Below are 23,528 nucleotides of genomic sequence, written 5' to 3'. Positions count from 1 at the left end.
TCTTAATTTCAGAATAATCCTTATCATGCTGTTTAAAAATTAATCTTATATACCCATGGAGCAATGTTCAGGTAACTGAATTCAAATGGAATAAAATGCTAACTGGGGGCTTCACATCAGATATTGATGATGGCAAGTGGGAAAAATGCTTCAGATCCATTTGTTTTATGGCACTTTCGTAAAATATTTTAGGACAGTCCATCTTTTCAATTTTTCCTTAATATGGAAGAGGCCAAATGAGCTATACAAGCACTGAGCAATACTCTTACCAGTGTGAAAGTCACGTTCAAAGGAATAACTTTATTCATCCTCCTCCTTTGTTAGGAAAGAATATATTTGACAGACTACAGCATGCTTTGACTTAATCAAGAATAAACTCAGGACTCAAGTGGCTACTCATACAGAGTAACATCCAACAGCTTTATTTATGAGGATGAATATTATCCAGTATATTTAGTAATGCAAATAAATCGGGTTAAAATTAATTAGGTAATTTGTTAATGAAAGAAATCACAGTGCTAGAACTTTAAACATTCACTTTCCCTACAGAGAAACGGTGCTCCGGAAAGACAAATTTAAGGACCCCGATGCCAATTCAAGACACAAAACCACACAAAAAAAAAAAATCCAAATAGAACACAATAATGCTTTTCTGAGTAGAGCTAGTTGGGACTCAGACCTCCAAGACTACATTTTAATTATCTCCTAAAATTACAGGCATATTAACTGAAAAATAAATGAATACAGAACTAAAGAAAAGATGGCTCTTAATTCATAAAATTGTATTCTTCAAAATGAACATTTTTTTTTGCAAACTAACGTACATGTGCACACACTTGCACACACACACACATATACATATATAATGTATTTTTTTATTTGATCATTAATCTCAGATTGGAAAGGGGATTTAGTGAGAATCTCCCACTGTAAGAGAACAGAGTGAACAATCCCAGTGCAACTTGAAGCTACGTTGCATCTACAGAAGTCCAGTGTTAACCACTGAGGCAAATGGTGGTTTCTATGATTCGCTTTGTTGTATATAACACAGACTGGAAGAAATTAATCTATATATTTAATTACAGCTCCATTACATTTTCCTTCAGGGAGCAGCACTGAGGTCAATCAGCATTCTCCTGACTTTGAAAGGAGACTTCTGCTCCTATTATTGGCATTATCTAAAGCAGTTTCTCCTGGAGAAGGTAGTGCCTCAGACACCTCAGACAACATTAACAAAAGAGCAACTCCTTAAGAAGGTTGTAAAATAAGGAAATAACCACCCTAACCCTCATGAAGAATCCTACTTAAAATACCTCTGTAATTGATGATTTCTGTTCCAAGCACTGGAGTCATCTCCAGAACTGTGATGAAGGCCTTGTCCATAGATGTCAATGGGAATGGAGACATGCGGTGTCTTCTTGCTACCTTGGTAATGTCAACAGCACTGTGACCTGCAATGAGAGAGCAGCAAGTTAATGTGTGCTACAGTGCGTAGATGTACACAGTGATGCTCATTTAAACCACTTTACTGAAATAAATACAGCACTTTAGGGAAAATTAAATCAGTTAGCTACCACCTCTGAGCATCACTGACACATGCTTGTCTCTCTATGTGAGAGATTGTTAATGAATTTATCTTTTGCTGTTAACACAGTAACTGTCTTTCAGAGGTAGAAGTAGAGACAAATAAAACTGCCCACTTCCAGTCCCAAGAAAGATGCTGGAAAAAATTACTCGAACAATTTCTTTGCATGTATTTAGAAGATAACATGATGGTAAAAGCAGGCACCGTGAATTTGTCAAACACAAATTATTTCTGACCTAATTCCTTTCCTTAACTTAGCAGTTGGCAGAGAAACAGCTGATGAGATGCATTTTACATATATATAAAGATTTTTCATACTCTTAAACATGACTTTCTCATAAGCAGACAAGGGAGAAATGATCCAAATTAAATTACTGTAAGATAAAAGTGTAACTAGTGGAAAAAGTACATTTCTGGATCTAACAGGAGGGATGTCCCTCTAAGCATACATTTTCCACTATTACACCTGTAATTTGTTAGCAATGTCACAAAAATAAGGAAAAGAAAAGCATTTGTGAGACACAGTCGAACTTCCCTACCTTTCTCTGCATAGAGAAAGAAACCCTGCTTAGAAGCACTGTAATTCCTGCAAGTCCAGCAGATTCCACAAGATATAAGTTTAAAACTTTATCCTGACTGCATAAATTTAGACACTTTTTTCTTAAAATGAAAGATAGAAAAAATGAAGGAAGATTCTCAGAAAACATGTTTCAGCAGCGAAAGCTGGGGGAATTTTGTGGCAGCAAACAACCTTCATACTACGGCCATTGGTGCTTTTATGTTTATATTTTAGTGCTACCTAAACCTCACTGTTTGCTACTTCAGAGGCTAACATTTCACCTCTTTAACTTGTAAACCATGACTGAATCCAGAGGCTTTGAATGCTTTGAGTAGTGCTCAGAGAACTAACTTCAGATTTGGAATGCTGAGCCATGTTATTTGCTTAAGTCAAAGGTTCTGTTAAAATGCACTGACACGTGTTCTTCAACACTTCTTTTTGACAATGGATAAAATCCCCTTATCTCTGACAACTTTGTTCCAACACCAAAAATAAAACCCATTATTTCTACAAGAGAAATCAAGAAAATGCACGCTCAATAATAGAGTCCCTTCAGGTTTAACACTAGCATGAATAACCTTAACAAAGAAAGCAAGAGAGATGCAAGTGTAATTAGTAATCCTTCTCTCTCCCTGTTTCTTCCTACAAATGCTAACTCCTGTTTTAGAGGTATAATATATTTAAACAGATGTGAAGACAAACAAATAATATTTTTTAAAATTCTAAAATTACTAAGCGGCATTTTTTAATTACAAGTAAATGACATTAAACAACTCCTCAGACCTTCCCAATTTATCTTTCACTAATGTGAAATGTCAGATGACTCTAAAAATAACTACTTACATTTAGTAGCATTTTGTATGACAAAATAATCCTTTAGTTTTGAAGCAGCAAAGTCAATTGGTTGCATAATGTAGAAAATTCCTGACAGCCTTCTCTCATCACTAATACAACTTCCTATTCCTGTTCTTTTATATATATATACACACATATGGTGGATCAAACTTTAGACTAGGAAAGATTCCCATAAAACAAAGTAAAGGAATTGTGCAAATTAAAGAATAGGTAACTTGAATCAAATCTGAATTCTTCACTTTCGTATTTTTTTGTTTGGTTTTATATAACACAACATTCAATTTCATGGCCAAGTATGAAATTGAATCATATATATATTCATATCATATATATATTCAACTTGAATCATATATATATTCAACTTGAGAATTTCCATTTTCATTGTCTTTGAGTGTTGACTCTTTTTGTCCATAAAGCTTGCACATACGTGATCATTTACAATACATTGCCACAGACCTCCATGTCATTAGATGAATAACTTGGAAGAAAAAATAAAAAGCAACTATCCATCAATACACGAACGCTATGAGCTAATTACACTGTTATTTTCTCTTTGAACTGAATTTCATTGTCTTAAGTGTCTTCTGCAGACACACTTACGTCCCAACCATACCCTTCTCATCTGATTGTCATTTGCTGTCCTAGGACCCCTCTCAGTTTCTCAATAGAGATATGAGTTTCAGTACGTACTTGCTCTAAGGATGTTCTCCTTGCTGCTGCACCTGGACTGGACCTGCAGAGAGAGAGGAGAGCCTATGAGCTACAGAAGTTAACAAGAATGCAAAATACAAAGATATAATGGGCAAGCTCCTGGGATCTAAGACAGAGGCTATACATATTTTCAGCAATATTCTCAAAACATTCTGCATAAGATATTAAGCAGAAGGGTAGTTGCTGATGGTCAGAATCTGATATAGCAATTTGATTCTACTCCTTCCCCCTCCCATAAGAAACGATGGTCTAAGGATGATAATAGAGTAAAATCAAAGAATATGGTGGTCAAAATTACATGTTAAGCTCCAGTTTTAAACAAAAAAAAATCCACATTTTCTTATACAATTGTAATTACAGTAACTCTGAATCTAGGCCTTGTTTTATTATTAGACAAAATATTAACATATTATCATGACCTGCTTTAAAATATACATAGAAAGAGCTTAAAATATTCAATTTAGATTGTGTTGATTCTGAAGACATTTAATAAATCTTCTTTGCAGTTATGTAACCATTCACAACTGTATTAACAGCTCCTGGCTGGAGCCAGGTATATTTACTTAGTTGTTTCTGTTTTGTTAAACTAAATACTATGTTCAATATGAATTTTACAGTGCAATTCTACTTTAAAAAGTAACTGTGTGAGAATGACAACAGGTTTCTCAACAAGTCCTTTTCCTAGATGCTTAGTTGCCACTGTGCTATTCAAGACACGCTAGTCTGACTCTAGGGAAATTGGAGGATTCACAGTGGTCTAACATTCTAGTAACACTGGATATTTAGAGGTCCATCAGTTTACCATGCAGATTAAAAAAAATAATTGTTTTTTTAAGAGTGTCAGTCCTGTAACCATGACACAACTTGAAGTTTATCTATACCGAAGCATCAGTTCTTATTAATTCTTCTCAGGTTTGGAAAGAGAGTGCATTGTATAATAACACTGAAGTTGCAAGTTTCTAGATAAAATAACTTGAACAGGAGTCTATCTTCTGGCAGGTCAGCTGACTGAACAGGTAAAATCTGAATAAAAAGCTTTTTGTCTGGACAATATCCCAGCTAGAGTAAAATTTACAGGAAGACAATCCTCTCAGAGGGTATGAACAGAATCCTTCCCTTTTGTACTTTACTGGCAAACGTATTGCTAAATTTCAATGAAAGGACTAATAAAGTAAAACTGTGGACACGTGGTGAAAGAAGTGGAATAGCACAGGTCATGCTGAGGGTATAATTTCCCCGCAGAACAGCTGCCTCTGTTGAAGAAGCAAAGGAGTGAATCCAGATTATCTTCCAGACTAGTTTCAATTTGCAGAAAAATTGTCTAGAAATTCAATTTGTATGATCGAACAACTGATGAAGAATGGTACACAATCAACCCCCAAAAGTCTTCAGAAAGGAACAACCATTTAAAGCTGAAACTGACTGTGGCCCAACTCCTAAACCTCCTTCTTCTGTTCCACAGCAGCTTGCCCCAAATATATATTCACATAAAAAAATTGGATTCTACAGTGCAACACAGTCTACTTATTGTAATGGAATAACTTATGGAAAGTAATGTTGCAACTTAGAGTGGGTTATGGTGTCCTTCCCTGAAGAAAATTGTTGTTAAAAAAAACAAAACCAAACAAAAAACCCCCAAACCCTCCCTCCTTCCCACCAAAAACATTATACAAGAAAACTGCAAACAAAATATTAATGATGCGCAAATTTGGCCCAGAGTTGTTTTACCAGATTTCAAAGGCATGACATGATCTCTCTTTGGAAGAAGTAAATATTTACCTATAATTTACCAGAGGACAATTCTGGACCAAAAAGATGGTATAATGGTAGGAAAGAAAGCACAAGAGAGAGAAAGCGGCACAGACGGAGAGAGAGAGAAGCAGGATGGACATGGCAAGGCAGAAGATGGTGTGTTCAAAAGGAGACATGGGCCTATGTGTGTAAGACTGCTATTTAAAATGGAAAAGGCTCTCTTATTTCTCACTGAAAACCATATGAAAAGAGAAAAAACGAGGAATGGGCCTGCTGCAAAATAACCAAGCAATTCAGCAAACTGTGGAATGAAACTCAGTGAGATAACACAGTCCTAAAGAAAAAGGAAAAAAACCCAAAAATACAAAACATTTGAAACAATCTACTAAAACAAAGTAAAATATGTGATCCAAAGGACACAGAGAAAAGCTACTAGAGAAGGAGGAAAAATGTTAGCAGACAAAGACAGTGCTAAAGAAGTAAAATGGAAGTCAAGAGAGAGTCTTCAACAAAGTGGAGGAACAAAAGGAGCCCAAACCCATAGCGCAAAGCAATGTTTGCGAATGGAAAACAGCTCCTTTGAGCAGTAATAGTTACTCTCGAGTTGTAGCCTCTATTCCTCCTCAGTTCATCTTTAAGCCCTTCCAACCTATAGTGGAGCTAGTGTATGGACAAAAACAAGAGATTTATAATGAACAGAGCGGCTGAGATTTGCAGATCAAATCTTCTAATATAGAAAACGTGCTGACAAAGTTTTGCTCTTACAGTGTCCAAATGACAATGGTAACAAAAGATAGCTGGCTTCACACACAGCCTCTTACAGGTCATTTTTTTTAATTCTGTGCACACAGAGGACTTTAAATATACTTTCTGATTTCTCACACCCAGCCTACAGTTTCCACGTTATCACTCACCTGATGGGCAACATATGCAGTATGAGAAATAATTTGCTTCCCACAAATTTTAAAAGCAGCTGTGGAAGAGGAATCCATGATAATAAAATAAAAGGCTTGATCAGCTAGACTTGTTCATTTCCCAACCTATGCTCACAGCTGCAGAATACAAACCATGTTTTAACGAAACTAACATCAAAATTAGTTATGACATAATACTTCTGTTTGTTTAATATATGAATTGCACATTGAGATCCTAAATGTTATTTTTAACAAAACTGCAGTAAAATGATTTTGAATAAGACTCACCAGTTTTCTAACATACACAGTTTTAGCAGCAATGGAGCTCTGTATAAATGGGGTCGTATGCTTTAAGTGCCTTTTATCATATACATTATCTGCATGTTTCACTATTTTGTTATTTGTGACCTTTACAAAAACTCTGTATTCTTTTCACAGCTACTGTTAAGTAAAGATATCCATATTACATTGCATATAGTACCATGACTGACTGGGGCGAGTGATTAGTAGTATTATTTACTATAATTCTTCTTATTCACAGGTAGTTACATAAATAACAACCTATGTCTGTTTCTTCTTTCATGGGAAAAGTACAAATTTATTGTTTGACCATTCTACAGCCTCTTGGCTCACAATGTATCTTGGCAGATGATACAGTGGGCCACCAGCCAGTATCATTCTCCTGCATAATTCAGGCAGAATGTAACCAAACCCAAAGCATTCAGTTCACATTACTCTGTTTTTTTAAGCCAACTTGATTTTATGTTCCATAAGATATAATTTCATTTTGCTGGAATGTAACTTGTAAGCTTTCTCCCATAGCTGCGGTAGTAAACAGAATGTGAAATATAATACTCAAAAAAAAATTAAATGAATGGTAAATAAAGAGTCCTGATGACAGGTTCTATCTATCAATCACGACTGCTCTAAAAAATTAAATCAATGACTGTATTGAATAGGTTTTATTTATATTTACATGATATGTTTTGCTGCAAATAAAAATCAGTCCACAAAAGGCTTGTTAACAAGAAAAATAGAAAAAGACACAAAGAAAAATTCATGCTACAAGTGAAAAATTCATGTGAAAAATAAAGGGAAAAACAAAATTGAGAAACCCTTTAACACTTTATCATGACTGTTAGGAATTGTTAGAGAAATTACTTACCTTTTTAAAGTCATAACAAGATTAGCACAGAGTATTAAGTCAGCTCTTCATTATGGGAGGTACAATTAGAAGCCAGTCATTATAATAAAACAAACTGCTACACAAAGATGAAGAGTTTCCAGCCCAATATGAAAAGCTAACTCTTATGGGAATACACTTCAACTCAATTTTGCAACATGAACAATGACACCAAAACATGAGTTATCACCAACAGAAAGAGCCAATTTCTCAGGAACACAGAGCCTGCAGGAGGCTAACCCATGATCTTTACCATTTATGGGAAAGCACGTTGCTTCACTTTAAGGAAATCATGCAGAATATGGAACCACCAGCAGAAACCCAAACATTCATACAGACACAGAGGACTAAGGTACAGCAAAGGGAATGAGTTTGTCAAGCTGTAATGAAGGAAGCAGGGTATGCAAAGCATAGCAGCTGTTAACAATTCAGAACTCTATCCCTCTAATGGTCTCATCAACACTGGGGAAGCCTGTCTATGAGGTATTACACCTACTACAACTTGCTGTTGGTGACAAAGTGTGTAACTCATATAACTGCTCCTTCAAACTTTAGCAGTTTTCTGAAGACAATTTATTCTCTGTGATGTGGGAAAGCATGCTGCTGCTGCTTTCTTCTACATGTGATTTATTAGTAACTACATCATCTGAGCTCTGTACAATACACCCTATGCACATGCCATTTGAATAGTCTCTCAAATACCTATCTGCTTTAAATAGATTTCAAATCATGTATGATCTGATTTATAAATGTAGGGTTTGCACACTGTTATTCTAAGCAATATATGTAAGGTTAAATTAGAAGCAAATTGAAAAATGTAATGAATTACACTGGCTGGTTTCATTAAAAAATTGTTTAAATCTAATCTGAAGAACAGAGAGTTGTTTTGATTTAGTTACTATAGAATATAAAAATGAAGTTGTTAAAAAAAATCCACAGGAAAAGAGTATCCTGGAATTACAAACTTCAGAAAACATTCAATGAAGTTTCAGAGGATTGAATAATACTACTAAGATGCAATCCTCCTATTTCAGGAATGCATTCTAATCAAGCAGCACTTTTACACTGAGCTGAATATGTAAGGTCTTAAGAGTATGTTTTATGGTCATCTGAAACATCTGACTGAAGTCACTTTAAACCTACAGAATGATTTTTTTCTTGTTATGCTGAGAACACCTCTGAAAGAGACAGGCAAGGAATTTATCAAATTAGCAAATTAAAGTAGCAGACATTATGCATTAAGACATTCTTAAAAAGGAGCAGCACAGTTGCTGGGATTCACCTCACCAAAATTTAAATATGAATAATGCAGTATTCTACACATGGAATTACTCATTTGGAGTCAGCGAGAAGAAATAAGCAAAAAACAATTCGAAGCAGAAATAATTTCAGGGGCAGATTTTTACAACTTTTTAAGTGTTATGCTTGGTAGACTGGACACTGAACAAAAGTAATATTCAAATCTTGAATATGCCTTTATGTCTTCATCCATAGATTATGTTTTCTTTTCTGAGTTTTTTCCTAGTCACCTACACTTTACATGAGGATATATTTTATTTTGATCACTGTTTCCCTGGAGACTATGAACACAAATATGGAATTTTATGGTCAGATTATGGTTCATCCTAACTACTGTTCAAACAGAATGGTGGAAGTGGACTGATGAATACACTGTAAAAACATGAGGGCTGAATTGGTTTCTTTTAAGAGGAGCAGTATAAGAAAAAAAAACAACCCCAAACCCCACTATCTGTTACTTGGAAGAAAAGGAAATGAAAAGGCAAAGGGCAGTTTTCTGGGGTAAGATGCTGATTAGTCGTCTCTCAATGGAAACCGACCTTGCCCTGAGGATGCTAAATCAAAATGATTATTACTAGGAGAGGACTCAAACAAAATCTTACGAACCATCTAAAATTGCAAGCTGAAGACCTCACTGAATAAGAAAACAGGAAGAACTATGTTACATACAGCAAAAAAGGAGACAAAATAGCAATCTGCTATCTGGTCAGAAAGCTAATGGGGAAGCAAACTTGCTACTACAACTGGCAGCACAGGCTTGATAGTTGAGAATACAAAGAGGCAAAGAGAAAGGATTTCTTCAGAGGATTTTTAATGAAATGCTTACATTTGTATGAGAGAAAAAAGCTAGCTTTTGTGTTTTTAAGAGCATGAGACAGCATATACATACGCTGTATGAGTAACACTGGAAAGACAGCATGTTTCTGTAATATTTTAGCGGATGTTCAGGGCTTATTCAAGATCATACTGGTTTTGTTCAGAGAAGCAGTATTACAATACCCAAATGCGAACAGGACATGCATCTTGTGTAAACTGAAGCCCATATTAAATTGAGACATAGCCAAATAATCCGTTCACAAATTCCCAGCAGGTATTTCTAACCTGATTTGTAAGACACAAGAAATCTCTACTCATTTGGGAAAATCAAAAGTTCTACAACTTGTAGTATTAGCTGTAAAAAAGATTTTTTTTTTTTTTCTTAGAAGAAACTCATAGGATCATAGAATGGTTAGGGTTGGAAAGGACCTCAAGATCATCTAGTTCCAACCCCCCTGCCATGGGCAGGGACACATCACACCAAACCATGTCACGCAAGGCTCTGTCCAATCTTGAACATTCTCCAAATGCTCTGAAAATATTCTCCAGTTTGAGAAGTATATAGTGTAAGTAAAGGCAGAGAGAATAAATTTTCTTCCAAAGTGAGACAAAAGAAAGGGATTCTTGTCATCCTCGTTTGCCACAGAAATAAGATTTATTTGCCTGTTCTCATACAATCTCACAGCCTGGAAATTTGATTGATGAATCACTTAGCCTTATAAGAATGTCCTAGATGTTTGAATTATATCCTATCTGATCAGCATAAGACTTTAATTTAAACTCCTTGTCCAGTTCAGTTAAACCATCTTTTTAAGTTGCTGTTATTCAGATGGACTGAAAATACATAAGTGATAACTAGATATTCTCATCCTCAAGCACACCATAAATTACTCTCTAACCAGTGATATACACTAATAAGGTTGACATCTTTAAGTTTCATTTCTGTTACAAGTGCTTTACTTTTATATGAAATTTCAACTATTTTCATATTTCTGCTTCTTGACCCCGCAACAGCAAATTTCAAGGCAACATTAAAACAAAGACACTTCCACAATACTGCAAAAAATGCAAACTATTTTTCCTGAATGGCATGACTCTCAAAATCAGAATTTCAAAATAAATGCTTCATTCAAATTTAGTCAAGCAAAATTGACAAGTTTAAGTGAAACACAACACTCACCAACATTTAGGACGTATCAGATCAATGTTATGTGTCTTATTTTTCCTTTGACATGTAGGCATTATTATTTCACCATTATTTTTAACAGGGCTTCTGCATGAGACAAGATAAAGCTGTTTAATTTTCATCTCCCTGTTCAAAAACTAATGTCATGTTTTACTTACTAAACATTAGCAAAACTGTCTTCTGAATGGGGAATTATTTAGTTCTTTATAGATTTCTCTGTTGTGTTTGGTTCTACAATATAAAACATCTTAATACCCATGAAGGAACTTATTTTTACAAGATCCTTTTTGAAGCAGAACGATGAGTTGATTTTACAAACAAGAAACTGAGACCCAGAGACATTTAAACTAAATTTAACTTGATGTGCCTACAGCTGGATTATAGAATGCAAAGCCCCTCAGCTGCTATTTATTTCGACTGCATTTGGAGTGCTCAGCGTATGTGAACATCGCTCAATATGTGTCTCATGTAGGACATGCATAAAATGAGTACCCCAACAATGGTGTTCCAGCATGAAACGTAAAGTTTGCATTAACAGGGAGGCAGAGAATGCAATATAGGCTTTCTTGGCATCCATTCAGGGCATTCTGCTACAGCATCACGTTTTCTGTTCCAGCAGACAACTATGCCTCCTGAACTGAACAGCCAGATAGCTGTAGTCACCATTCACCCCATCTGCTACAACTGGGAAACAGACTTAAGCTTTCTTAACATCTAGTTATTGTCAATATTTGAACAAATGTTGGTGGGGAAGGGACAGAGGCTTGTTTGGAACTTTCAGCTTTCGCTGCTTTTGCTCCTACCTGGTCTGAGGCCTACAGACCTCCACCCTTTGACCCAAGGTCTGTGGGAGTGAAAAAGCATCTCTCAATTGACCCTGATGATAGGATTTTTAATCAAACTTGGAATTGCTAACAAAACCTATATTTCATGCTTACAACCTTACCTTTCTGGAAGCTGACAACACAGGTAACATTCCTTGCATTTCTACGTTTAAAAGACTATGAACACATGAAAACACCACCAACAAAACCAAAAAACAATGATAAGCTTCAAAAGCCACCAATCAACTGACCAGCGAATTTTCAGGCCAAAAAGTCAACAAAAGGCCATCACTCAATTTCTTAGATTTTTAAAGCATCTTTAAATTTCAGCTTTTTCCACTGGTGTTTGCCAACAGTTTGGGTTGGAATTTTTGTAGTTAGAATTATAGAATCATAGGATGGTTAGGGTTGGAAAGGACCTGCATCATGAAGTTCCAACCCCCCTGCCATGGGCAGGGACACCTCACACTAAACCATGTCACCCAAGGATCTGTTCAGCCCGGCCTTGAACACCGCCAGGGATGGAGCATTCACAACTTCCTTTAGCAACCCATTCCAGTGTCTCACCACCCTTACAGTAAAAAACTTCTTCCTTATATCCAATCTAAACCCCCCTGTTTAAGTTTGAACTGGTTACCCCTTGTGCTGTCACTACAGTCCTACTACAGTTATTATCATTCTAACATGAATGGTTAGACTACTTTTCTAACTATATAAGCAGGAAGAAAACATAAGCTTTCCCATGTGGTCCAATCAGAATTTCTGCACTGGTTTAACTCCAAAGTAGTTGATTCTAGTTAATATTTTTATTTCAGTTAGGAGCATCAAATTTGAAAGTCTCCAAGAAGAATTGTAAAATCCAGTAAACACAAGTAACAATAATCTTATATATGGTGTATATTATAGTAACTGATGTATACAGTATTCAGCCAGAACCTCGGACTTGTACATTTTCAAGTATAAAAATGCATAAAGGTCCTTTAAATTAAGATTCAAACTAGGGAGCAAAAACTGTAAGGAAAAGAAAGCTGCAGTCTGGGAATCCAGTCCAGTGAACTTACTGCATGAAGAACTAGGTTTCTGCCTTTGAGTGGAGGCAGAAACACAGGCTATATTCCTCTGAGGAGAATCCTTAAAGCGAAATCAGAATCATCATGGATGAATAATGCAATGATTTCAGATGGTTCATAAGCCATGGAAAGGAGATGGTGGAATCAAGCAAATGCTGCACTGAGAACTACACTGCCAAACCCAAGTTAGAGATTATTTTTGGAAATGATCAGAAACACAAGAGCAGAAAGAGGATCTGCATTTAGGATTTTGTTTTGAGCCTCAAAGGCTCAAAAGGATACGATTCCTTTAGTTCCATCTTGAATTTGGCAGTCTGGATTGCAGGGTCCAGCACAATGGCAACCACCAGCCTCCCCACAGCAGTTATGTGCCTGAGATCTCAATATTTGGCTGGGCTTCTAGCAGCACTGAACCTTGGAAATTCATAGAAAATAAAGGGATATGAAAAATACGGTGAATAACGACATTCTTTCTTCCTTCAGTTCTTAAATAAAAACCCTTATGGTAATTATGTTTAGCAAAAATACTTGTTTTCCATGTTACAAAACCGCATTTGAAAAACTGCAAACCCAGGATGGTAACAGGGAGCACTGATGGGAACTCACTGACATCTAAGCTATATGTTACTGACACTGCTGTGTCTACTCAATTTGATTTCCATACCTTAGAACAGACACTGCCACTAGAAACAGATACAAATTATGTCATACGTATGGCATTTTACATCAGTGATCACTCCAAAAGCAGTCATAGCAATGTAATAGAAGCTTTGATCTACTTTATTACTTTTTCAGGCTCCAGACTAATTTTCTATAGCTTCTATTATTGAAGGTGCCTCTGAAGAATTAGATTGCTTTGGGAGCTGAACCTAGTGAGCGGTTTCACTGAATGTTATTTCTAGTGTAACAGGATACAAACTAACACCTGGCTTCTTAAACAAACTGATATAAGCAGTAAGAACCCCAAAATAAATACTAAGCATTGTATGGTAGCGAGCAGCTTTCTACTCCCTGGTAAGATGCTTACTACTGGATTTAAAAAGAAAACAGTGGCTGTCTGTAAAAGAAATCTCACATTTATATCTAACCAAGCCAGTTTGATGCTATATAGTCCAAGGGATGGCACGGCACAGGACAATGGAAAAAGAACCCCTTGCTTAAATGGATGTAATTATAGAGGAATAATGACAAGACTGACTTTGGAAAATGCAAATGCAGATTACATACATGAGTCTAAACTATAACCAATCAAAAGGAAGATTACATTAAATCTCTCTGACTTGATCTAATTTGTTTTATAAATGATTGCACATCTCTACCATAAGGTAGGGTGAAATGTCTCCTGCTTTATGGAGTAAGGTGAAAAATTCAGAGATTGGCATTTAAAAATAAAACATAAATTCTCATCTTGAAACAAAATGCAAAGAAGTTCCAAAATGGGGGAAAGTTTAAAGCTCCAAATGGGGAAGTATAGAAATTTCTGAATTACTTGAGTTTTGGGAATATAGAAATGTATATAACATTATCTGGAAAATAACTGTGATTTTGTCATTCGATTTCTTAGTGCCTATGCTTCCTAATAGAAACTTTGAATGTTATTCTATATATAGAGCTGGGAAGCATTTTACCATCACAAAATCAACAAAAAGCATTACAATTTTGATAAGTTGAATAGATAATATACAAACCAAAGTCTGTAATATTAAATGAGATGGCATTCAAAATCCCTGCTTTTACCACTCTACTAAATAGTAAATAGTTCTTTGTAAAAGAACTTGGTGCTTGAAATGATAAGTAGAGAACAACAACAAAAAAAAAAGTGTAAAATGTTAATATGTAAGGGATAATTTTATTTGACAGAATTCACAAGGTAAGTACCATGTATGGAGAAGCTGTAGGATTAAGTAAAAATTTGCTTCGATTTTGGATGTATGGATGAATAAACTAATTTGAAGATAAGAAGTAGGTAAACAATGATAAATTGTATCTGAAGTACAAATATAGTAACATTTCTTAAAGATTTTTTTAAAATACATTTGATTGTAAATATCTATGATGACATTAATTGAAGTTATCCATTATATCTTGATCAGATTATTGCAACAAACCACTCTCCTTCCTGATGAAGCTTTAAGTTTTGCTATACTTTCACTCATGAGCTGCCATGAATGCCTTTCTTGATATGACATCTAGCAAGAACAGTTCTCTATTTTGGTATGGCAGAGAGAATGCTACAGAAGATACTTTGTGCAGCTACTAATCCCAATAACGAGAATTAAGATACAAATATCAAAGTTTAGGTGTTTTTTTTTTTTACAAATAAGGAAACTAGATCACTGGCTTTTCATGAACTTTTGCACTGCAAAGTGCACGGAGGAAACCACGTTTCTCTGAAAGTAAGAATTTTAATTAATTTTCTTAGGCTAGAGAACAGTAGCACTAGAAGCAAAGTAAAACACAACAGGAAAAATGTAATTCTTTAAATGGCAATTGCCAAGTAAACATTTTACCTATTGTTCAGGTTTGAAAGAGAAATACCTACAAATTCTAATTTTACATAAAATCTCATTCTTCTATTTGCGACAGCAAAAATATCACACAGAAAACCAGGACTAGATTTTACCAATATAGTTGGACAAACAAACAAACAAACTGCTGATACTGAATTCCCTGTACTGGTCCCTCTGCTCCTGTATTATCAGGGAAGATAATACAAGTCCCTGTTGTTTTGTTAACAATGCTAAGTATACAGTCAGATTCCATCACTCAGTATGCAGCTAATATATATCGCAAACTATGTTTATGGAAATTAAGTACTTTGTGGGAGAAAAGTCTGACATGAAAGTCTGCAGAGAGTTCACAACAAAAGGCACCATGTTCTAACCATTTAATGGGGCTAAATAAAACATATGATAAGCTACAGAACTGACTGCTTCCCTCTTTGAAAAACATCCTTTTTTTGGTTTTTAAAAAAAGCAGGGGATAACACTGCAGTAAACATTTTGCTGCCACTATACTTTGAACAACCAGATCAATAGGTTTCCTTCATTACGCTTTTACCAAACACATAGCGCATGCAGAAGCGAGCGAGCGAGAGATGCTGGTCTGAGATACAAATGAGGGTAAAAAATTGGGCCATTACACCCAAGTGTAATTTTTTAAATTAGGACACCATGGATCTTCATTGGTCAATCTCTTAGTTTTGCATTTCGTGCGGTATTTTTAAGATACAAGTTGAATTCAGAGTACTTCTAAAAATGTAAGTGAATCCAATCTGATGTAATAATTACTCAAGTGAAGTACTGCTATTAAAAAAGGAAAATGTTTTGTGACAACTGGATAATAAGTAGATTATAGATGTATTATACACATACTATACTTCACAACTTCTAAATCAGCATTGTTCCTAATTAATATTTCTAATCTTATAAAAATAGTTTAAGTAGTCCTGCTAACATTTACAAAAATTGCAGGCATGAAGCTAACCGGTGTTCATAAAGGGGGGAGAATTTCTTGCATATTGTAAAGCTCAAAGAGAATATGAATTTGTATTTTACTATTATTCCATTTTAGAGCATTGAAGTTTTACTTTTCTTGCCACAAGGGAATCACTTTTTAAGGAAATTCGCTTTGATTTAGTTGAATTGAACCAAAGACAGCCCCTCATTCCAAACAAGTGGAATTACTAAGGTGGTGACTGGGGCTAAGTAGATACATAGTACTATTACCCTATAATATCTAGAGTTCAACAAACCATGCAAACCTTCTTGTAACTAAGGGCAAGTAGAAGTTTGTAACAACTTTCTGCCCATTCCTCTCAAATAGGCATCAGCTGACCACATCCATAGTCCACCAGTACAACTGGTGACAATAAAAAGAAAAAGGTGAGACGTTTTTCCTAATTATTGGACTCTGAGACACGAAAGAGCTTCTATGGGATGTTTTCTATGAAAAAAAAATCAGGTAGTGAATTCTACCTCAAATTCTTCACAATGCAGAATACACAGATACCAGGTTTCCCTTCTGCTGGAAGACCTTTTACTTCTTCAATTAAAGACCTTCTGTGTAACAGCAGGAAAAAAATCCCCGATAGTACACTCACTATCTTTTGTTGTATCTTTGTCAGAGGGCATATTCAGCTGAATTCCCACAGCATTGATTCAATTTCTCTCATCTCTGTGTTCCTGTCATCCTCTGATGGCCCAAAGATATTTGGTGATGACTCGGACATACAAAATTAGGAAGCTCTGAACTTTGTGCTTAAGAATCAGCTTAAGAAAAATATTTTTTTGGAATAAGAACCACAGAAATAGGTATAGACGCAAGAAACAACACTGAGATCCTATCAAAAGGGTGGTCCTTTGCCCCCACCCTGGGTATGAGACATTGTGTAGCACAACATTACTCCTTTTCTTCCTCTTCATAAAAACTCATGGCGGGCATTTGGACTGGATTTTCTATCATATCTTTCAGAGTTTAGGATGTTGTTCACTCATAGCAGCTCTTCCCATTTTCTAAAATAATATCAGATGACATTGAGCACTGCTGGAAAGAGACTTTTACAAAGTTAGAAACTACACTACGAACCTCTCATGGACCCCAGAGAATCTCCAATCCCTGGAGTTCAGATGCTACAATTGCCACAGAGATGTTCAGTTTCCATTTATTTGTTCTTTTGGATCTGTCATTGGCTCAAATGGTCTGTTCAAAAATACAGAGTGTTATCCTGCCACCAGAGAAGAACATGCATTTTTTTCCACACCTTCAGCCTGCAGTTCTGGAGAGGGCAGTCTAGGGCTTGCATTTTCTGTTTCATAATCATGAAATTCTGATCAGCTAGAAATTTTTTTAGCTGCATTACAAGATCTGGTTCACCAGGCAGCCAGGTTATCCATATTTTAGATATGACGATCTTCCATTTGGACAGAGTATAAAGGAAAATTGCTTGTACAGTCTTGCAGTGACACTTTGATACTTCAGCTAGGAGATTCTTTACAAGAAATTGCAAAGCCATCCTCTTGTGGACAGCAGTCACTAAGTTTTCATGCACTTTATACTCCAGTTTTCTTCAGTTTCAGTAGAGACTATCTATTCCAAGATCACTAATTGGTACTACAACCTGGTAGCTTTGGCGAAGGCAAAATAGATTTTGGAATCTGATCAAGCAGCAGACCCATACATGCTGACCAGTCACCAGCCACAATGCCTAGGTTTGTATTTCTTTTTAAGACAGTGACTGTTCCAGAATGTGAAAAGGACAAATGGCTGAAGTTGCTGTCAAAGCAAGAGTCCAATTTCCCTGAAAGTGGCTTATTTATTTCACAAACTGTAAAAGCATGTTCACCATTTTTGCTGATGTGAATTATCACAGTTGGATTCTTTAGAAACAAAGCTGAAATGCCTGTTGATCCAGTGCATTTTCTTAATTTCATACAGATAATTCAGAAGAAAGGCTGGTTGAATGAGGATGGCCTTGTCTTGCATATGACGCACTAAACTTAATTCCTCGCTGTTGCATTAGCCAAGAAAAAAGAGTCTTTGTATGCATACAAGCATAGTGCTACTTATTTATTCCATATTGGTGTTTTGATGATAGTCATGATAGAAACAAAGACTTTCATACAATACAGTAACAAAGCACATTAAACTGCAAAATAGGTGCTTTTAAGAACACATACTTAAGTATCTTTAAAATGACCCGTCTCCTGGTGGAGCCAGACAGCAACTGTGTATCTATGGCAGAAAAACTAGTAAGCATATTTCTTCTTAAAAACTGTTTTATTAGATCTCTTGTCTGGTCATACACCGGAACTAGAAAAAAATCTGTCGATTATTAAGGATAAGGAAGTGCGAGGAATGATGGCTTGAGAAGCTGAAGCTTTTGAGAACAAATTAGACAGATATCAGCAAGGTATTGCTTACACACTGATCTTCCTGCATAGGGACAAAGTGATCGAGTAAGTGAGCTCCTCATGCTTACATTTTTTATGATGCTTATTAACACAATATTCACATCAGGTCTGGAACTGGGCCCACAGTGTGCGATAGCATTAACTGTCATCTTTTTATGAGATCTTGCCAAGTTTAAGGGATTCTTTAAAAATACAGAATAACTAACTGTATACGCTCAAGAGTGATTCAGTACTTCAGAAAACCTTAAGTCCATCTTTTTGATGCTCGTCCATTAATCAATTATAATGTGGTGAAGCCTAATCTTTACACAGTGGGTCATGGATATTAATTTGACAGTATTTTATAAACTGTTTTTATCCCATGATGTTGTGAAGTCTAGTTTATCGTAACATCTTTCTCCTTTTCTTTCCTATCCTAATTACAACTGAATGTATTTTTCTTTTCAATTCTTGCTGTACTAAATCTTATTATAGAAGACTATCATGAAGCCAATATGGAAGTATTTACAGCAGTGTATGCATTTTGGCAGGTAGTGACCCAAGCTAGAGATATGGGAATTAGTAAGGAACTTAAGGTATCATAAACCCACCTGTATCTAGATAGGTAGGTAGTAATTATAATGTGATGGCCATCTTTACAGAGTTTTTCCAGTTTCATTGGCTGAAAATGGATCAGACTAACCACTGAAGAATTTTGCAGCCTGGACATCGGTAAATTTATTATTTTTATTTAAAGTAAGAGATAATTGAGGATGCTTTTACCATCTAATTTATGTTATGTTACACAGCAGTTGCCTCGCTAGACTATACATCATGATTGTCCCAGACTAGTACAGTGATTTTAAAACCACGTTGAACATGGTTGCAGATTGATCATGCAAAATCTGCTCCCCCCAGCTGACTTTTACCCACTTGTGCACAAGTGCAACACAAAAAAGGAAGAAAGTAAATAAAAGCAAAAAGTGTGATGGGCGAGCAGGTCGACTGTGTGAGAGAACACGTGCAAAGTATACCTCAGAAACACTATAGGTGGATGAGCACGAAGGGAGCCGAGCCTGGTTGTGCAGTGGGGAAAAGAAGACATTGTTAAAAAGGAAATGGTGGCACAGTAAGGATCTCAGAAGGTTTTCTGTATAGGTGGTTCCAGCACTGAGATAGTAGTAGGGGGTTCATTAAGTTTCCATGACCAGCTATTTTAGAAATTCCAAATTTATGCTTTTTAAGGTGGAAGCTTCTTAAAAGAAAAAAAAATACTGTTTGCAAAATAATTAAAGCTAATGATGAATCTGAGAGCAACTATCAATCCTTCCTCCTTTAAATAGCTAACAACACTATCCTTAGGACAATATGGTACTCTAGGATGAAGCTTTACCATTCTACTTCATTTGAAACTATTAGTTTTATTCTAACTCTGCGAAGGGTACAATGCAAAAACCTATTAGAAGCCCTATTCTTTCCTGTGTATCTTTATGTTTTTAGATGCTCAGAACCAGGATTTTGACAACAGAAGATTTTCTTCAATCTCACTGCCCCAAAAACCAGAATAACTTACAAAGCTAGATGACTAATGGCCAGATAGAGGTCAGCAGAAACCTGCAGAGTATGTCCCTAAGCAACGTAAAGTGCTGTGATTCTTGAGGGATACTGTCCACTGTAGAAAGCTTTCAGCACAAATGCAAGTCAACTGATAACACTACAGTTCTACTGACTGCTTAAGAAACATTTTGCTTGTACAAGACACCCATTTTACTATTAAGTAAAATATAATACTTATGTACTTACAAAAGTATTAAAAAAGGACTGTCCAGTTACTTATAGGATATCTTTTCCTAACAAGTCTAACCTAAAAATCCTTTCTTTGTTGAAAACATTTCATTGTTTCAATTACAAAGAGTAGTCTGAGTTTTAGTGTTTTGTTTTTCTTTTCCCCCTTAACTTTTGTTAGATTAAAAGATCTGATGACAGCTGGATGTGAAGAAAGACTAAACGCAGCTGAATAAATGAAATTTAAGAAAACTTGTTTCTTACAAATGTATTAAAAATCTCCTCTTGATTTTTTTTTTTTAGGGGAAAAATTAATTATCAGAAGCATCAGAAAAACTTCCTTAGACTTCAACAAAATTAGTATCCGTACAGCAGTTTGGATACATTTGTGGTAAAGATGAACCCAGCAAGAATTTCCACATAAATTACTAGCGACCTCTTGCTGACATAGGTATTTTGATGGTCTGGGCAGAGAACACTACTCATAAAAAGTCTCTCATGAATATTCTTCAATCTCAAATGTGCATTTCATAATTCTCCATTGAAATATAAAATATCACTTCCAGAAAAACTCTATAGTCACATTTGTGTTCATTTATGTCTCTATTATATACTTCTATGCAGCTGTTCTTTCTTCACTGAAATTTTTTAATACTCTGAAAATATTTTTGTTCTTTTCTGGTATTGTGTATCTTGTCTGCTCTTCTAGATAGCATTACTGAGGAAATCAGAATCACTTCAAAACATCTTAAAAGTTCATATGCACTCAGCACTTTCTTTTCCTGACAAAATGTTTTCTTATAGGAGATGATTTGCAGAAAGATTAAGTCAAAAATAGAAGATTCCTTTAGACAAATAGAAACATAGAAAAGACAGTTTTAAGAAATCAAGTATTATTCTTAAAACAGTTCATTTTGGTTTTTTAAAAAGGGGGGGAATGGGAAGAAAAAAGGAAAAAAAAAGAAGAGAACCCCTTATGACAGAGCAAAACCTGTTTCTAGCAAGACTGCTTTAAAATCTTTCTAAGAAAGAAAAGTGTGCGGCTTTGCTCAGAACAGGGGTTCATCTAAAATTTTTGGTGAATCTCTAATCAAGATTCTCATAAATCATGTCCAACCACTGTTCCCATGGTTTGTCTTGCAACAGCATGGAAAAAGAAGAACCATTAGCTTCAGGTCTGCAGGTGAAGATCCAAAGAACACAGTAACAACAAGAAACATCACGGCAGCAATTTTTTAAGTATCAGCAACTAGATAAACAGAAACAACTGTGAGGATGTTTGGAACAGTATTCTGCAAAGCTTTGATGAACTTGGCTCATCTTGTCTACTCATGCTAACTTACAAGGGGTATGCTAGACACTTGTGTACTACTTTAGTCTTCTGTTAGACAACTGCTTCAAGCAGAATGCTGTTACTTTGCTTGTCAAATTACCCTGTGATCTAATTATTCATATTTTCATTAATATCTAGGCTAAACTTACCATTTAACTTCAGTCTTACTCCTATTAGGATTTAATAACTTTAAATTTTTTTTATAGTTTCAGTTGTATAGAAGCAAATGATGATGTTCAATAAGATACCCATATATTTTATTTCTCCCTATAATTATACACACAGGAATAAGATTTTCCTTAATCTCTTAATCTCACTCACTCCTATTTCTTTTTTCCTTATTCATACATGCATAGACTCAATTTACCTATGACATTGTCTCAGAATCAGGAAATCGAAGGTATGCTCAAGTGTTCTAGTCTCAGTCTGAGGGCCTTACAGCCTTAACTTAGATCTTTAATAACGGAATATTAAGACCAGGAATAAAAGCACCACCAATGTAATCCTTTATCTAGACAGGTGCTTAAAGTAAAAGAGAACACTGCATGCAGGAGACTGTAGACTGGGAGATAGAGCTCTGTATCAAAAATGATAACTACAGTTTTATTAATCATCATCTATAGACACTATTTGGCCTCTGCTACGATAGATATGTAACCCAAATTCTTGAAGAAACTCAAGAATTTGTGTTTGGAACCATGGGTTTGGATTTGGAACCATGCTGGTCAAAAATAACACAAAAATTGTCAGGCATGTTATGTGGGAACTCTGTGCAGAATTTCTCCACTTTTTTTGTTTGGTTTTTTTTTTTTTTTCTGATGGGCTCTAATACTTTTCTGCAGAATTTATGGTGGCATTTAAAATTCCCAGCCTGCACAATTACAAAAAAATAAAAAAAAAATTAAAAAATAGATCTTCAAATCACAGATTGAAGCAGTGCTGTTCTATTGAATTTCAGCTGAACTCCACACTTATAGGAAGGTATCAATTTTAGCTGCTATTGTGAGTTCTAAAAATATAAACCAGTCAGCTGTATCACTGTTGATCATCTCAGTAGCTAATGCATTTATTTGCTACCACTACACTAATTTAAACAGTAAGGGAATGCTAAGAGTAAGGGAATGTCCAAGTGACAGAAGACTAATTTTTCTAAACACTTGTCTCTGGGAAGGGTCGAAGGATTAAGCCATGAAAAAACTGGAATAGCTGAAGGAAGATGAATGAAGTTCTCAAGAAGAAATGGAAAAACAAATCTCAGCTCAGGATAACTTGTTTGGTAAATGGTTATGCATTACTGCTGATATTAAAAGCAGTGTTTTGAAGTGAAAAGTACTCAAATCCCCGAACTGCCTGATTAACTCAAATTTCACGCATGTTTTCAGTGCAGGGTTGGTTTTTTTTGTTTTGTTTTGGTTTTTTGTTTGTTTGGTTGTTGTTTTTTAATATCTGGCAGGCTTTCTAAACTTCTGTTGGAATCTGGGATATTCTGCAGAATTCCAATGTTTCCTACGCATTTCCAATAGCCCTTAAATTAATCTGAAAAGCATGTCTTTGTAATTCATTCTGGAACAAAGGTTCCACCTTAATAATATACACAATTGTGAAATTTAATTTTCACCTATGGAGCTGGCCATCAGATACTACATGCTCCCCCTCCCACACCATTCAATACATTTGCCACACTGTAGGAGTATTAACAACTGACATCTAAACCCCTTTCCAAAAGCGGTATGGAAGAAATGAAAATTGTTTTAACGATGAACTG

General features: G+C 35.5%; 1 protein-coding gene across 16 annotated transcripts in view; it reads right to left on the bottom strand.

Moving 5' to 3' along the window:
- The window catches only part of GPHN (gephyrin), a 293,631-nt gene that overhangs the window by 49,607 nt on the left and 220,496 nt on the right, over window positions 1–23,528 (bottom strand). For all 16 annotated transcript variants that reach the window (XR_010614153.1, XM_065686703.1, XM_065686689.1 and 13 more), the window contains 2 exons: window positions 3,690–3,732; window positions 1,314–1,451 (listed from right to left, as the gene is read on the bottom strand). Coding sequence is in view for 15 of the 16 variants with exons in the window: in XM_065686703.1 (XP_065542775.1) it covers window positions 1,314–1,451; window positions 3,690–3,732 (181 nt within the window). In the remaining variant the exon portion in view is untranslated. The remainder of the gene's footprint in view (window positions 1–1,313; window positions 1,452–3,689; window positions 3,733–23,528) is intronic.

This window comes from Lathamus discolor, chromosome 6 (genome assembly GCF_037157495.1).
Source record: "Lathamus discolor isolate bLatDis1 chromosome 6, bLatDis1.hap1, whole genome shotgun sequence".
NCBI lineage: Eukaryota > Metazoa > Chordata > Aves > Psittaciformes > Psittacidae > Lathamus > Lathamus discolor.
Note: the sequence above shows the minus strand (reverse complement) of the source record. Positions and strands in the feature narration are given on the sequence as shown.